General features: G+C 38.5%; 1 protein-coding gene across 1 annotated transcript; it reads right to left on the reverse strand.

Moving 5' to 3' along the window:
* Window positions 1-223: 223 nt before the first annotated feature.
* Window positions 224-17,539, reverse strand: LOC150054045 (cytochrome P450 2C26-like). Its single transcript, XM_090346922.1, has 10 exons — window positions 17,369-17,539; window positions 16,178-16,340; window positions 15,859-16,008; window positions 12,266-12,426; window positions 11,350-11,526; window positions 8,163-8,304; window positions 7,649-7,836; window positions 4,941-5,082; window positions 4,672-4,863; window positions 224-329 (listed from the first exon to the last, which is right to left on the reverse strand). Exons 1-9 carry the CDS (start codon window positions 17,534-17,536, stop codon window positions 4,682-4,684), a joined length of 1,473 nt encoding a protein of 490 aa, XP_090203048.1. The 5' UTR covers window positions 17,537-17,539; the 3' UTR covers window positions 224-329; window positions 4,672-4,681.

Raw genomic sequence — 17,539 nt, forward strand, 5'->3', positions numbered from 1 at the left:
GGGATGGTTGTTTCCTTGGAGATTAGTTTGGGAGTAATTCAATTTTTTGAGCTGTTGATATATTTTAGATATGAGGCCTTTGTCCGTTGTTTGGTTAGTGAAGATCTTCTCCCATTCTGTAGGCTTCCTAATTAATTTTCTAGCTATGTCCTTTGCCATACAAAAGCTCTGCAGTTTAATGCAGTCCCACTTATCCAGCCTTTCTTTGATTTGTTGTGTTTCTTGGTCCTTATTAAGAAAGTGCCTGCATCTGCCCCAGGGAATATGACTGTTGGGTGGAATTTGGATTGGGTGTTACATAGGCAAGTGGACTAACAGTAGCCGATTACCTGTTGAAAAAGACATGAAGTAGTCACTCCTCTTGAAGTTACAACTCTTATCTACAAAGTAGCCAGGGTCAAACATTCTGGGTTGGGATATTCCTTGTTATCATGTAGCACAAATGTCAATATGGAAAACCAGGTTAGTAATAAATCATGAAGCTGAGAGTTGCACTAGATATCACGTAGTCCTAGTTTCCCCACACAGAAACAGCAATAACATTGTAATGACACAGATGATGCAATTAATGGGGTTGTAACTAACGAATGTAAATGTAGTCACTTTGTACATTCCCTGACAATAAAACACAATTAAAATTATTAAAATTAAAATTATTTACACAAAATAAAAATATATACATTTTATCAGAAAAAATAAAAAAGCATTAGACTTTCGAGTAATTCAGGCAATGCAAAACTTCTCAATTTATGGGGAACTGTGACCCCAACTGAACATTAGAAATTTAACAAACCCCCCAAAGATGTCTAAGAAATAAAAACAGAAAACAAGGATGCACATTAGAAACTGGTACCAATTCTAAAGAGAACAGGCTAAGATCAAACAGAAACACAACCACTGAAGCCTGATGGGTAGGCCTGATGCAGAGATCACTCACCTCAGCAGAACCCAAAACTCTCTAGAGAAGGAGAGACAGCTGGACAGACTTGATTCTGAGATGTCCTACCTCAGCAGAACCCAAAACCATCTGTGTGATCACCACACTTGACAGCCTCATGGCAGGACTAATAAGTATGCACTCCCCACCCCGAACCATTCCAGAGCGTTCAATCCCCAGCACAAAATGAACTCTAATCAGAAAACCAGAAACTTATTCTGCTGAATGACTCCAAAGAAATGTTGTGGCCATGATCTGGCTGTCTGAGTGGTGGAGAGCCAACAGGCCCTCAGAAATGTCTCAAACTGTGCCTTTCCTTGGCAGTCTTCTGTCCCTTGGCAACTGGCTCATATAGGCAGTCTCCCAGGGGCTTCAAGGAACACAGATGCCACCCTTGTCACTGGTATACAGAAATTGAACTGTGACAGAGAAGCCACACTTTGTGAGGCTGATTAGGGGTACTTTATCTCTCGCCCAAAGGCCTGCAGCCCGAATACAGCTTGTACAAAGCTTTTCTTTTCCTTTTTCTTTTTTTTCCTGGGGCTTGAACTCGGGGTCTGGGCACTGACCCTGAGCATCTTTTGCTCAAGGCTAGCACTTGAGCCATAGCACCACTTCTGGCATTTTCTGTTTATGTGTTACTGAGGAATCAAACCCAGGCTAGGCAAGGAGTTTATCACTAAGCCATATTCCCAGCCCTGTACAAAGCTTTTAAAGGAAAGAACTACATGTTTGGGTTAGTTCCATGTTTTGTTGGGTAGGCCCAACAAAAGGGAATATGTAAGGGAAAGCATTCTCTGTAGCAAACCTTCCTAACCTAAACAGCATGCCACTTCTGCAATTCAAGGAGTAGCTTGTTTTACCACTCCAGTCTTTTCAAAGCTGGGTGAAAAGCCCCCACCAGCCACAAATCAGTAGGATGGCAATAAAAATTAGGCAATGTTACTGAGACCCAGTATCCTTATTTCAATAGATTTATTTGTAACTTAAAAATAGAATAATGTTGGTAGGGAGTTACCCTTGAGCTGAAGAGCTCAGGGACAGCACCCAGCTCCTGAGTTCAAGCCCCACGACCAACCCTACACCCCCCTAAAACAGAATAATGAAACTTTTTTAATTGGTTTGGGAAAACGGAGCAGAAATAGTGAAAGTGATGGAAGGGGTGAGAATGATTAGAATTTGATATAAACCTATGTGGAAATGAAACAATGCACTATGCCCCTGTATAACTAATGTAAGTCAATAAAAAAAAAGAACCATAAAAAAACACATGCATGAAACTTGATAGGGAAGGGGGAAAACCAATACGAGGAGTGAGTGGTGGATGTGGGGAGGGTAATGGGTACCAAGACATGTGAAAGGGTATCAATGTATGTGAATTAATGCACCTTCTATCTGGCAAATATCATGTAACCCTTTTATTAATTACAATAAAAATATTTTAAAAAAAACACATGCATTTCTTGTACATGTTGATGGAAATAGAATGTATTATAACCATTATTAAGAACACTATGGAAGATCCTCCACAAATTATATATGTGTGTGTGTGTGTGTGTGTGTGTGTGTATATCATTAAAATGCATTAATAAATTTCAGATCTAAGCTCGGTGCCAGGGACTCACATTTATAAATCTAACTATTCAGGAGGCTGATATCTGAGAATCACAGTTCAAGACCAGCCCAGAAACAAAATTCTCTGTGACACTCATCTCCAACCAACTAACCAAAACCCAAAAGTGGAAATGAAACTCAAAATGGATGAGTACTAGCCTTGAGCAAAGAGGTGAAGGACAGAGTCCAGGCCCTGACTTCATGCCCCACAATGAAAAACCTAAAAAAAAAATCTAAAACTAGGTCATAGATCCAGGTATCTCATTTTAGACTCTTTGTCCACATAAAATTACAGCAGAATAGCAGGAATGTCTCTTGTACACTCATTTTGCTGATAGCATCTAAGATAGAATCAAGCTAGCTGTCCTTCAACAGGTGTATGGATAAAGAAAATGTAGATTGTGGGGAATTGGCATGATGTAAAGTTGAGTAAAATCTTGTCATTTATGGAAAAATGGATGGAAGTAAGTAAAGAAAGCCAGGCACAGAAAGAGAAGTACTGCATGTTCTCATTTCAAAGGTGGACAATGAATTGTTAATAATGATTATTATTTTGGGCGCCATGTGTGTGAGGGACAGGGCATGGGGAGACAAAAAGTATATCAAGGAATATACATGCTGTACGTGTGCATGGAGAAATTCCACCTGAAAACCATCAATATGTACAATCAATGAAGGGTAAGCAGAAAGAATATAAAACAAGGGAATAAAAAGAAAAAGCACATTCCCTAGTGTCAACTAAGTTTATTATGTTTTAACATTTTGTGATGTATCCTCATCAATGTCTTCTAAAATAAACATAACCTTAGTTAATATTTATAGAAGTAGTTGAGTAAAATGGAGGTCAGGAAAGTTTGGTATGATAACTTTAGGACTTCACTAATTCCAAGTGTTTGTGAGCCTATTTTCCAGGGCAACAAAAGCAGTAAGTTACTGTGTCACTCATACAACCATAGAAACAAAGTCAGAAAATAAAGGTGAAAAATGTCTGGTGTGAAAATTAATTCCAAATATATCAAAGACCTTGAGGTAAAAAGCAGACACCCTGAAAATTTTAGAGGAAGGAATAGGAAATACACTAGGGCCCATTGGCACTGGTCAAAACTTTCTTAATAAAGGCCCAGGAATACCACAAATCAAAGAATGGTTGAACAAACGAGACTTCATGAAACTGCAGAGCTTCTGTATGGCAAATGACATACCTAGGAAGTTCAATAGAAAGCCCACAGAGTAGGAGATATTCACTAGCCATACAACAGACAAGGGTCTCATATCTAAAATATACCTTCAGCTCAAAAAAATTGAATCTCTCAAAAACAAATCCTCAAAAAAAACCAACCATCCCATTAATAGGTGGGCTAAAGAGCTAAAGAGAGACTTCTCTGTATAGGAAATAACAATGGCCCATAGCCACATGGAATAATGCTCAACATCACTGGCCAGAAAAGAAATGTAAATCAAAAAAAATTTGAGATTCCACCTCACTCCAATGAGAATGGCCAATATCAAGAAATCTAATAACAACTGATGGTGGAGGGGATATGGCCAGAAGAGAATACTACTACACTGGCTACTACCCTGTTGGAGGGAGTGTAAACCCATTCAACCACTCTGGAAAGCAGTATGGCAATTCCTCCAAAGAGTAAACATAGAGCTCCCCTATGACCCAGCAATCCCAGTCCTGGACATTTACCCAAATGTCCATAAACAAAGACATATTAAAGCTACTAGCACAACCATGTTCATTGCAACATTATTTACTATAGCTAAGATATGAAACCAATGCAGATGTCCCTCAGTAGATGAGTGGATCAAGAAGATGTGATATTTCTACACAATGGAATCAGAAAGAATGCCATTGCTCAATTTTTAAGGAAATGGATAGATTTGGAAAAAATCCTATTAAGTGAAGTAAGCCAGATCCAAAAAAAAATAGGCTCCTTTGTTTCCTTCATTTGTAATAATTAGTCCACATCTAGGCCTCCAGTCTGTGAAATATCCCCCAATTCTAATCTTGTAGTTCTGGTACTGAACACCACAGAAGAATATGCGTACAGTCAAAGGAACGATAGAGAAGAGAGAAGACCGATTGTAGACCAGCATTGAAGCAAGCAGACTACCTCTTCCCCTTCATACAGTAGTGAAACAGATCTGGTATGAAGGTGGCACAGAAGCAAATCCGTTGGCAACTGGGGTGATATCCAGGTTCTTTGGGTCAACCACTGGTTTCAGTTTAAAGTTTTGTAAAATAGTGGTTAGGAATAAAAACAGCTCCATGCGAGCCAGGCCTTCTCCCACACAAATTCGTTTTCCTGGAAATAAACAAGGGATATATTCACTTCTTGCATATAATATAAGCATAACTGTTTATACTTGTCCCCTGATGTACCTGATGAAAAAGGTATGAAGTAATCACTTTTCCTAAAGTTGCCATTCTCATCTAGAAAATGGCCAGGGTCGAACATCTCTGGGTTGGGGAATTCCCTGTGATCTTGCAGCACGGATGTCAGTGATGTTACTATGGTTGTGCCCTGGAAACAACAAATAAGCCTTATTATATATAAGTCATACAGCTGGGAGATGCAGTGCATATCAACTAGTTCAATGCTTTTAGTGTTAAAGAAAAACCAAAGAAACAGAAGCTGCAACAGATTCTGACAAACAAACCATGTAACAAACAAAAATTAGTTAGAGGCCAGTGGCAGTCATTTTACTGAAATGTCCTCGGATATCAGTTGAAATACTAAGTATCTGTTACCCTAACTTTTGAATGTCTTCTCTTCATCATTAATTTCTGGCCCGGATGTCTGTTAGCAGCTGAGGTTTAACTCATTACTTCAGTTTCACATCATTCCATGTGGAATAGGGATTCAAGCTGAAGAGTATATTTGCACCTAAATATCTGGGGTATGTGGCCCCATAGAACTTTTACACATGAGCATTTGCTAATAGTTAACAATGTCTTCTTGTGGAATGATAGTAAGGCCTAAAACCAATATAACAAACACTAATGAGCTTTTTTATTGTCTTCTATTTTATTTGCCTTAATTTACAGTGTGTGTGTGTGTAATAATTATTAGAATTAAGGCAATTTGAACAAAACAAAAGGGATGATAAATTAGAAATGTCATAACTTGAAAATGACTCAGTGAGGATCATCAGTAAAGACAAGGAAAAATTAAAATGAGCAAGTGATTAAGTAAGCAGGATTGAAGCACTATGTCACATATTTTCATTAATTATGTATAAGAGCAGCATCTCTGCAATTAAAATATCAAATAGATACAACCTCAACACATGAAGACTTGTCATAACAAATAATGACATCAATAAGATTATATATGCCCACCTCTCAAAATGATTAATACAGACAAAAACAGCTATGTGGGATATGTTTGTTTTAGCAAAGGCATAACTGTAACCTAATTTCTCAAAAACCATCATACCTAGCCAGCCTCAAGAACATTTTAAATGTCTAGCTGGAGCTCTTCAATAAGATCATCACATAGAAAAAACCAACCAACCATGATAAGTTAACTTTTTCTGATTACTGGAGGCCTAAATGGCACCCTGTATAGACTACCCTTATAGAACTGTCCTTTAAATAGAACCTGAATTTCAAAACTTGTAGCCAAGAGTGTCACCTAGTGGTAGAGTGCTTGATAATATCCTTGTGCCAATCAGAATTCCTGAGTTTAAATACTGTTATTACTATATTAGAAAAACCCTTCTTCTTAGCACATGCATACTGAAACATTGAAGCTAGATGGATGGATGGATAAATAGATAGATAGATAGATAGACAGACAGACAGACAGACAGACAGACAGACAGACAGACAGACAGACAGATAGATAGATAGATAATAAAGTAGTTCTTTACCATGTCAGTTAGATTTAAGGTGTCTTTGTTGGTGATTTTTGTTTGTTGTTTGTTTTGATTTCTTTGCAGTAGTAGGGCTAAACTCAGGGTCTTACATCTTCTAGGCAGGCACTTTACCCCTTGAATCACATTCAAAACCCCTTTTTCTTCTATCATTTCTCTAGATATGGCTTGCATTTCTTCCCAGGGCCAGCCTTGAACAGCAATCCTATTACTTCTAGTACACTTGAGGTGACATGTGCCCTACCACACACAATATTTTCTTGTTGAGGTGAAGTCTTCCTTACATTTTTTCTCTTACTGGCCTTGAACCATGATCCTTCGGTTCTCTGCCTCCAAATAGCTCAGATTTCAGATGTGAGCCCCTGAGCCTGGCTGCATGTGATTGTTTTAATACAGAGGAGGGAAACCTTCTATGACTAAATTTATTATACATTATGTCCATAATTTCATTTAAAATCATCTGTTGACTGTAATTAATATATGAAAGGGCTTCTTTAGAGATAAAAGAGGTAATTCAAAACAATTGCAAATGCTAATTCATAAAGAAGAATAGGAAACATAGGAAGCCTGACTCATACCCTATACTAGAAGTAGCCTTTAACCTGAAAATAGTTATTAATATTAATTTAAGAGCAAATGCAAAACCTAGCATGCATGAAGCCCTGGGTTCGACTCCTCGGTATCACACAGAAAAGGCCAGAAGTGGTGCTGTGGCTCAAGTGGGAGAATGCTAGCCTTGAGAAAGCCCAAAGACACTGCTCAGGCCCTGAGTCCAAGCCCCAGGACTGATGAAAAAATGGTGAATGCAACAAAATTACTAGGAAAATACAAAGAAAAAAATTTGAAAGATGATGGCAAATTTTCTTCTGATGGGACCAAAACACACAAGGTGCAACAACATCATTGCAGAAAGCTCAACTGGATGAGACCATTGTACAAGCACCATTAAATATCGCTAAAGCACTGTTACTGATAGACCTCTTTAAATGTGCTTAGATTTGGGGGCCTGGGAAGATTTAGCTTCCTAATTGATTGACTGCTAAGCCTTCTTCTTGGATCCTGGCTGTCTTTAAAACAACACAAAGTCAATTGGGCTTCAGTAAGTAAAAATTTCGCATTTCTCTCATGGTGGGTAAATTGAACATTTGAATCTGACTATATATCAGGAGAAAGCAAGACCACTGAGATGCAGAAAGAAAGGAGAACGCTCACCTTGGGAATGAGGTAATTTCTGAACTTAATGTCAGAGGTCACTGCATGGGGCAAGCTGGTGGGAAGAAGGTCAATGTATCTCTGGATCTCATGAAGCACTGCATCCGTGTAGGGCATGCAACTCCTGTCCTGCATGGAGGGGCTCCGGTGCTGGCCAACCACACAGTCAATCTCTTCCTTCACTTTAGCTTGTTAGATACAAGTGAGAAATAGGGAATGAGAGGGGGGAAAAAGGATGGATTTGTCATGTCAATGCAATTCTGGTTGCAGTACAATAGTTTCACTGCCTTTTCCTCTCTATCATGCCGTCTTCACTTTCCTCATTCTACTTCCTCTATTTTAGGCAAACATATCCTATTTCAATCCACTCCTTAAATATGGACAGATGGGAAACAAGTGGCATGTAAGATTAAATAATGAAGCTTCTCTAAGACAAAAGAGACGAAAGGCACTATAGTATCTTCCCAGCACCTGTCTAGATAGAATTCACTTAACTCTCCATCCATGGTCCTACCTGTGACATGGGGATGCTTCATCAGGAGCAGCAGAGCATATTTCAGTGTTGTGCTGGTTGTCTCTGTCCCAGCACCAAACAGATCAGATGCCGTGAATATCAAGTTTTCATAAGTAAACTGCGACTGCGGATTGTGTTTTTCCTAAAAAATAGTTGACTTATCAAGACCTGGCAAATAGTAATCCAAACTAACTCACAATGCTATAAGGTTCACAAAACACAGACCTTAGGAGTGCAGCATCAGAAGAAGCTACTGTTTGATATGGAAGAGACTACAGATCAGATGATTTTTTTCATTTCCTGATTACCTAAAACATCATTCATGTGACTTTATAGCTAGGTGAGTGTCAGAAAAGCAAAATCTCTTTTCTAAGATAGAATAGAAACCAAAGTCTATTGCTGCCTCCTCTCTTCTTTTTTAAAATATCTTTATCTTTAAGTAGTTGTATAAAAAGTTGTCACTTAACAAAACAATTTTTTTTTACCAGTCCTGGGCTTGGACTTTCTCAAGGCTAGAGTTCTACCACTTGAGCCTCAACACCACTGCCAGCTTTTTTCTATGCATGTGGTACTGAGGAATCGAACCCAGGCCTTTATGCATGTTAGGCAAGTACTCTACCACTAGGCCAAACTCCTGGCCCTTAACAAAGCAATTTATGAGTACAGTGGATCTTGATCGATGTCACCCACTTTATATATTGAATTTTTGACTGAATTATCCTCCCCTCTCCTCTTCATTCATCTGCCCATCTCCCCATGTCTGACCCTAACACCACTCCTTTAAAAGACTCATCCCCTGATGTTCATTTCATTGAATTCTGACTTTAGCTTTCTAATGAACTACACTATTTGAGTTCTCCCTTTGATTTTATACTTTTATGTACACTTGAATAACAACTAGTATATTTGTTTATTCATTTATACAACCCAATTAGAAAATGGGCAAACAAGCTAAAGAAACTCTTCTTAGAAGAAGTAAAAATGGTGACAATAGAGGGCCAAAGTTTGGCCTAGTATAGAGTGCTTGCCTAACATGTGCAAACACTAGGGTACAAGTCCTCGGTACCACATACATAGAAAAAGCCAGAAGTGGTTCTGTAAGCTCAAATAATAGAGCTCTAACCTTGAGAAGCCCAACGACAGTGCTCAGGCCCTGAGTTCAAGCCCTAGGACTGGCAAAAAATGGCCAATAGATATATGAAGAAGTATTCAACATCACTGGCCATAAAGGAAATGCAAATCAAAACAACATTGATTTTCCACTTCACTCCAGTTAGAATGGGTATTATCAAGAAACAAACAATAACAGATACTGGTGAGGATGTGCCCAGAAGGGAACCCTACAATGCTGGTGAGAATATAAACTTGTTCAAACATTCTGGAAAGGAGTATGGAGGTTTCTCCAAAAACTAAATATAGAATGACCTATGATCAAACAATTCCACTCATAGGCATTTGTCCACAAGATTGCAAACCAGGATACAATAAAGCCACCAGCACAACCATTTCAGCAATATTCACCATAGCCAAGGTCTGGAATCAGTCCACATACCTTTCAGTGGATGAATGGATCAAGAAAATGGGGCATCTATATACATACATATGTACATATACACATATATGTGAGGCACATATACATATATATGCACACATAAATATATATATATATATATATATATATACAATGGATTTTTACTTGTCCATTAGAAAGAATAATATTGTGCCATTTGCAAAGAAATAGGAAGGCCTAGAAAAAAATTATGTTAAGCAAAGTAAGTCAGGCCCAGACAGAAAAAGATTGCATATTTTCCTTCTTACATAGAAACTAGCACTAAGCTTATAAACCAGTAAGTAAATATATTATGTTGTATGCAAGTACCTCTTCTTATCTAAACAGAATTGTGAAGGAGTGAGTAGAACAGATATTTTCATAAAAATGGAGCCAAGAGGGAGCACCCAAATTCGTCAAACAAACCCTTTTAGAATTACAGAACAAGATAGACTCAAACACAATCATAGTGGGAGACCTCAATACACCACTCTCACCAAATGACAGGTCAACTCAACAAAAGATAAGCAAAGACACCACCAACTTGAATGACACCATAGCCCAGCTGGGCTTAACAGATATACACAGAGTCTTCCATCCAACAATGAAATTTTATACATTCTTTTCTCAGCAGCACATGGAACATACTCCAAAGAAATGAAGACTGTATCACGTAAATGGTTTCAGCCTGAGTTTGTTACAATATTCTTACTCAAAACAAACAAACAAAAAACTCAGGTAGGCTCAATGTTGCCTGCAGAAACATTATTAGTATGAACATTTAAAAAAAAACTAATATGGCAGCGTAACACAGAGGCGATAATGTAAAGAGAATGGATCACAAAATAGAACGAGACAGTAATGTTGCAGTCCAAATGGGAACAGAAGTTGCTTAGGTCATTTCAACTTCATGTGACTGAGGTCATTAAGTTGAAATTTCTCTTAAAAATCTAACTCAAGTTTAAAATTACTCTAAAGCAATGGCCTCATAAACTAACCATATGGAAAATAATCCATATATGTATTTTTAATATACACATATATATATAAACAATAGACACTGACTATTCCTAACACATATACAGAACACCTCACTTACAAGAAAACACTTCACTCACCAATGGCAGATTATACAATCTTAAGTGCCCAGAGAACTGCCTCCAGGATAGACTGCATATTAGGCTATTTAAAAAGCTCAATAAATTTTTTTGATCATTCATGGGGCTTGAACTCTGGGCCTGGGGTCCCGTCCCATGAGTTTTTCAGCTCAAGGTTAGCATTCTACCATTTGAGCCACAGCACCACTTCTGGTTTTCTGGTGGTTCATTGGAGATGAGTCTCACAGTCTTTCATGGCCAGACTGGCTTTAAATCACATTCCTTAGTTCTGAGCCTCCTGAGTAGGTAGGATTACAGGCATGAGCCACCAGTGCCTGGCTTCAATATACCTTAAAATATCAAAATTGTTCAACATATCATCTGTGATCTGAACAGAATGTAACTGAAATTCAATAGAACAGACACCCAGAGTACTTATCAACCACTGTTAACCTAGCTGCTTCAGCATCAGTAAGTACCAAAATAGTCATAAAACTACAAAATAATCAAATAAGTTATGTTCTTATGTTAACATTGTTACCTGCTCCATTTTGACCAGGAAATAATCAATAAAATCTCGTGGACAATTAACATCTAGTGATTCTTGGTGTTCTTTTACTTTTTCAAAAAAATAATTTTTTAAAAAATTGAAATTATTATATAATTTGTTATGACTTCCTGGTAGATAATCAATGAGAATAGGGAAAATATTGCAGACCTGCAAAATAAAATATATTAATTTTTAAGCATGATGGGAGATATATGTATCATGTCACAATCCTTGGCTGGGAATTATGACTATAAATATGAATAAAATATGGACCACCAGTTATTATAGATATATAATAACGCTCTATAGCTCAGTGGTAGAGGAGTTTCTTACAAGGCAAAGGCAAACAAGTGGTGACTGGACAACAAAGGGACCTGGATATGCACTGAACCACTTGAGTATCTGTTGAGTTTTATTGTTGTTGTTGTTTCGGTTGTGGGTCTTGACTATGGGCTTGGGCACTGTCCCTGAGCTCTTCAGCTCAAGGCTAATGCTCTGCTACTTAAGCCACAACACCACTTCCAGTTTTATGGTAGTTAATTGGAGATAAGAGTCTCATGGACTTTCACGCCCTGGCTGGCTTTGAACCGTGATCCTCAGCCTCCTGAGTAGGTAGGATCACAGGAGAGCCACCAGTGCCCAGCTTCTTCTGAGTTTTGACCATGATGATTTACAGGAAAATACTCTGGGATTTTATGAGAAAGCCTATGTTTGAAAGTCAGCCCAATGGTGAAGCCTTTGCTTTACTGATATAAAGTGATGAGTTCAGACATCTTTTCCCAATTCTCACCTAGTCAGCACCAAGTTGTGCAAACATTCAGTTCACAGTTTGCTACCTATGGAATTTTGGACTTCGATGAAATAAACTTTATAAGAGTTTTCCGAGGAAGAAAAGGTTCAGCCTCACCTGCATCCATGGGGAGCTCAGAATTTTGACATTTTCATTTAAATTGTCCATCAAATTGAGAAAATCCTGATCTTTATAATCAAAACGATTCTGGAAAATAATGGAGCAGATCACATTGCAGGGAGCACAGCCCAGAATGAAGGTGGGGTCACAGGGCGAGCCTACAAAATAATGTTTTAAATTATAGCCTAAAGTGGTAATTCCAATAGTGGTACTTCTAATAGAGTAATTCATTGCAGTAATCCCATGGATAAGTGTGGCATGCTTTGAACAAATTTACATTCTCTTTTAAATTCCACAAAACCCTCTTTCTCATCCCCTTTTAGTGTTTGGTGGGTTGTATTACTGGTTATTTGCATGCAGAAGACGTAACTAGATCCTTATCTCAAACTATACAAAAATCAACTTGAAGTGGATCAAGCATCTTAACATAAGATCTGAAAATTTGAAACTACTACAGGAAAACATAGGGAAAATTCTGGATATAGAAAGAGATAATTCTTTTCTGAATAAGACTCCACTTGCTCAGGAAATAAGAACTAAAAAGAATGAGATTAAATCAAATTTAAAAGTCTGTACCTTAAAAGAAATAGTTAGCTGGGCATGGTGGCTCATGGCTGTAATCCTAGCTATTCAGGAGGCTGAAATCTGAGGATCAAGGTTAAAGCCAGCCCAGGGAAAAAAGGACCTGAGACTCTTATCTCTAATTAACCTCTAGAAAATGGGAAGTGGGGCTTGGCTCAAGGGTAGGGTGGAGGCCTTGAGCTGAAGAGCTCAGGGACAATGTGCAGACCCAGGAGTAGGGCAATAGCCTTGAGCTGAAAAGCTCAAGGACAGCGCCCAGGCAAGTTCAAGTCCCATGACTCACAATAAATAAATAAATAAATATAAATAGTTACCAGAGTCAACAGACAGAATAGGAGAAAATCTTTACCAGCTGTTCTACAGATAAATGATTAACATCCAAATGATACAAAGACTCAACAAAATAGACAACAAAAGAAGTTAATCTAACTTAGAAAGGGGCAGATGAAAAGAACAAGGAAGTTCCAGAAGTATAAGAGTATAAATGGCTAAAATATATGTAAACAGTTGACATCTTTTGCCATAAAGGAAATGTAAAACTGAACTACTCTAAGTTTCCATATCATCAAGAAAACAAACAACAACAAATGTGAGAATGTGGGAAGACAAGGAACCCTCACACACTCTTAGTAGGAATCTAACTAGTGCAACCACTATGGAATTCAGTATGGAAGTTTCTGAAAAATGAAATACAGACCTATCTTATGACATTACCATAGCACTCTTGGGCGTAGACCTGAAGGAATGTGAATCATGTAAAAGAGATAACTGCAAACACAATGCTATTATCTCAAACTTACATTGGTCATCATAATCTAGTTCAATGATGAAATTTAATATGCTCAGTGTGTACCTATTGTCTTTATTTACTCACTTTTAATCCTATCTGTCTATGGTTTGGGGGAGAAAAAGATTTTTTAATTCCAATAATTTAATTAGCTCAGGGTAGAATCACATCTACTTTCAAATCCTATAGAAAATATAGTACTACATAGGGAGTGAGAAAATTGTGAGGAACAAGAAACTTTTTATTCATAATAAATAGTTGAATAAATAAATTGGATAAACAATTGAATAAACAAATATAAGGTAGATTTTAATTATCTAAAAGATAAAGTGAGGGCTATGAATTTGTCCTAGTGGTAGAGTGCTTGCCTAGCATGCAAGAAGACCCAGGTTAGATTCCTCAGTTCCGCATACATAGAAAAAAAACAGAAGTGGTACTGTGGCTCTAGTGATAGAGCTCTAGCCTTGAGAAAGCCCAAGCACAGTGCCCAGGCCCAGAGTTCAAGGCCCAGGACTGGCAAAAAAAAAAGATAAAGATAATTTTTATTTAGATATAAATCATAACTAAGGCAAGTAAAAACAGAGAGTTGAAAAGTATTTTTTTATTTCTCATTTTACTCTCTTAAAAAATTCCTTTTCTAGGGGCCAGGAGCATAGCCTAGTGGTAGAGTGCTCGCCTAGCATGCATGAAGCCCTAGGTTTGATTCCTTGGTACCATATACACAGAAAAAGCCGGAAGTAATGCTATGACTCATGTGGCAGAGCACTAGCCTTGAGGAAGCCCAAGGACAGTGCCCCAGGTCCTGAGTTCAAGCCCCAGGATTGGGGAAAAAAATCCTTCCTTAGAAAATAGAAGTTTCCACCTTTTCTAATCAAATTCTAAATTTAATTTGGCAATTGAAACTCTATGGATAACAGGATACTGTATTAGCTATACAAAACCAGATTACTACATTTTAATAAATTCTAACATCTACCCATTACATGTACCAAGTTTATTTTTTTATAATTACATGAATTAAGTTAGTTAAAGATGTTATTTTTGTGAATATCTCCATACTGATATTGCTGTAATCAAATGACCCATAAATTTTATAAGTAACAAGTTCCCAATTTACATTTGTATATGGCAAGTAATGGCATCTTACACGGGTAACTTATTTTACTGAGATACAGCCAAGTCACAGAAATAGTGCATAGCTGAGTTTCTGCCAGATCTGTATTTATAAGGGTAAAAGAAACTCTGAAATATGTGTATAAATGGGTTAAACAAAGATTGTCTAATTAAATGAAGATGGATACCACGTCATTCCTGCTCTATTGGAGCGTGGTAGTAATCTTAGCTACTCAGGAGGCTGAGGCCTGAGGATTGTAGTTTGAAGCCAGTCAGGAAAGTCCCTGAGACTCTTCTCTCCAATTAACCACGGAAACACTGGAAGTGGAGCTGTGGTTCAAGTGTATTAAGCAGAAAGAAAGGAAAAAAGAAAGAAAAGAGAGAGGAGGAGGAGGAGGAGGGGAGGGGAGGGGAAGGGAGAGGGAGGGAAGGAAAAGAAGGAAAGAGAGAGAAAGAGAAAAAGAAATAGAGAGCAAGAAAGAGAGGAAGAGAGGAAGAAAAAGAGAGAACAGAAAAAAAGGAAAGAGAAAGAGAGAAAGAGGAAGAGAGAGGAAGGGAGGAAAGAAGGAAGGAAGGAGGAGGGGAGGGAGGGAGGAAAAGAGTGAGGAAGGGAGAAAGTAGGAGGGAGAGAAAGAAAGAAAACAAAGGAAGGAAATGAAAAGAAGGCACTGAGTTCAAGCCCCAGGACTGGTGCAAAAAACAGAAACAAAACCAATGTGGTGGAATCATGGCCACCCTATTCGATATTCTCTAGTTTATGTGGAGTAAATTATCTATTATCCTTGTTTAGACTAAAGAGAAAACAATACTCCCTTGCTCATCAGAAAATAAACACAAAACATCCATATTTCTTATTTGAAAACAAAAGAAACTAACTTGGTATCTGAAAGACATTAAAAGATTCCTTTGCACCCACATTAGATATGCCTGTACACTCGGTACAGACATACAAACTTCCTTGGCTCTCTATTTCAATCATCCCTAGTCTACATTGGAACCCACAGACACAAGCCCAGGAGAAAGATCCAGCCACCCTGGAACTGCTCCCCAGGATCTTACATAAGAAGACCACAGTGTGTTGAAATCAATAGAGGGAATTAACACCAACCATTGGTTTTTCTCAACTCCTCTACAAGGCAGAGCGCTTCTTCTTGAACTCGGTCCTCCATAGTCCTCTTTCCCATCCCCAAATTCCTGAGGGTCATAATGGAGAAACGTCGCATCTCTTTCCATGACTCTCCATTGCTGAAAACAACTCCTAAAAGAAGCAGTATATAGGAACATGGAAGAAGATCACACACGAAAAGGAGGATGCTGTCATATCTCAGCCATTCAGATGGCCTAGCTCTGCCTGAGTTGCAGTTCCAGCCTGTGTTTCATTTTCCTTCTCCCAGTGACAACTGCCTGACACACTTGTGCGCACTTACCAAGGCCTTTATTAACCTTATCAGGCACGGGGACACTTCCTCGTCCAGCAAACGTGTCCCCATGGTCAATCAGGGCTTCCTTCACTGCTTCATACCCATACAACACCACAGTGGGCTTCATGCCCAAATACAGAGTGAACACCGGGCCATAGGCTTTTGAGAACTGGAAAATGGAAAATAGATTCAAAAATTAGCAGAAGTTGCTGGTATTTCCTCCTTATGCCATCATCAATTCTTATAAATATGATGATTATGTTTGAAAACTTTATTCTACCAATGCCTCAAGAGTTTCTGAAATGTATCCATACCTGTCATGGCTACAATTGTCACATGGCCGAAATGTGCCAGGCAATGGCTCAGGTGGTTAGTGAACCGATTTCAATTTATTCTTAAATGAATGAGTACATTTGACTTGTATGGTGGACTTGTTTTACAAAGAAGAGAACCACAGGCCAGGCATTTTAAACCACTTTTTTTAAGAATCCCACAGTTCACACATAGAAGATCCGAATTTGAACCATGCTTATCCAGTGTCTTCAGTGTATGCCATTGATCATCTCCCCATACCTCTTAACATTAATACATAGACAACTGCTTCAGGAGTACCTATAAAGCTCTTTCCATGCAGACGCTGGCTCAAGGGCGGTGTGATGAGCACTAGAAACCTGTATTTAGCTACCTACATGACTCATGCCTGTAATCTTAAGTGTTCAGGAAATGAAGATTGAGATAATGTAATTCAAAGCAAGCCCAGGTGAAAAGTTCAAGAGATCCCATTTCAACATAAAAAAATAAATAAATATAAAGTAAGTCTGGTGCTGCGGGCTTACACCTGAATGGCGGAGATCTGAGAATTGCAATTCAAAGCCATCCAGGCTAGGAAAGTCATTGAGAGCCTCATCTCTAATTAACCCACCAAAAAGCTAGAAGTGGAGCTATCCTGAGGAGCTGTCCTTGAGATTCTTTTATTGAAGACTAGCATGCTACTCCTTGAATCACAGCACCACTTCCAGCTTTTTCTGAGTAATTTATCAATGATAAGAGTCTCACAGAGTTTCTTGCCTGGGCTAGCTTTGAACTATAATCCTCAGATCTCAGCCTCCTGAGTAGCTAGGGTTATAGATGTGAGCCACCAGCACCCAGTTTTCATTTCCCTTTTCATTCCAGTACAAGAGCCCCAAACATACTCACATTTGCCAAGGATTTGCTGATGTTCTTAACATCTATTTGCAGGATATTTCCTATAATTGGGAGGGGAGTGGGACCAGGAGGGAGCCTCCCTTTCCCAGAGCTCTGTCTCCAGAGTGAAAGGAGAAACAGGAAGGAAAGACCCAGCACCAGGACCACGACTGCATCCATTGA

This window comes from Megascapheus bottae, chromosome 15, assembly GCF_031878675.1.
Source record: "Megascapheus bottae isolate mThoBot1 chromosome 15, mThoBot2.hap1, whole genome shotgun sequence".
Taxonomy (NCBI): Eukaryota; Metazoa; Chordata; class Mammalia; order Rodentia; family Geomyidae; genus Megascapheus; species Megascapheus bottae.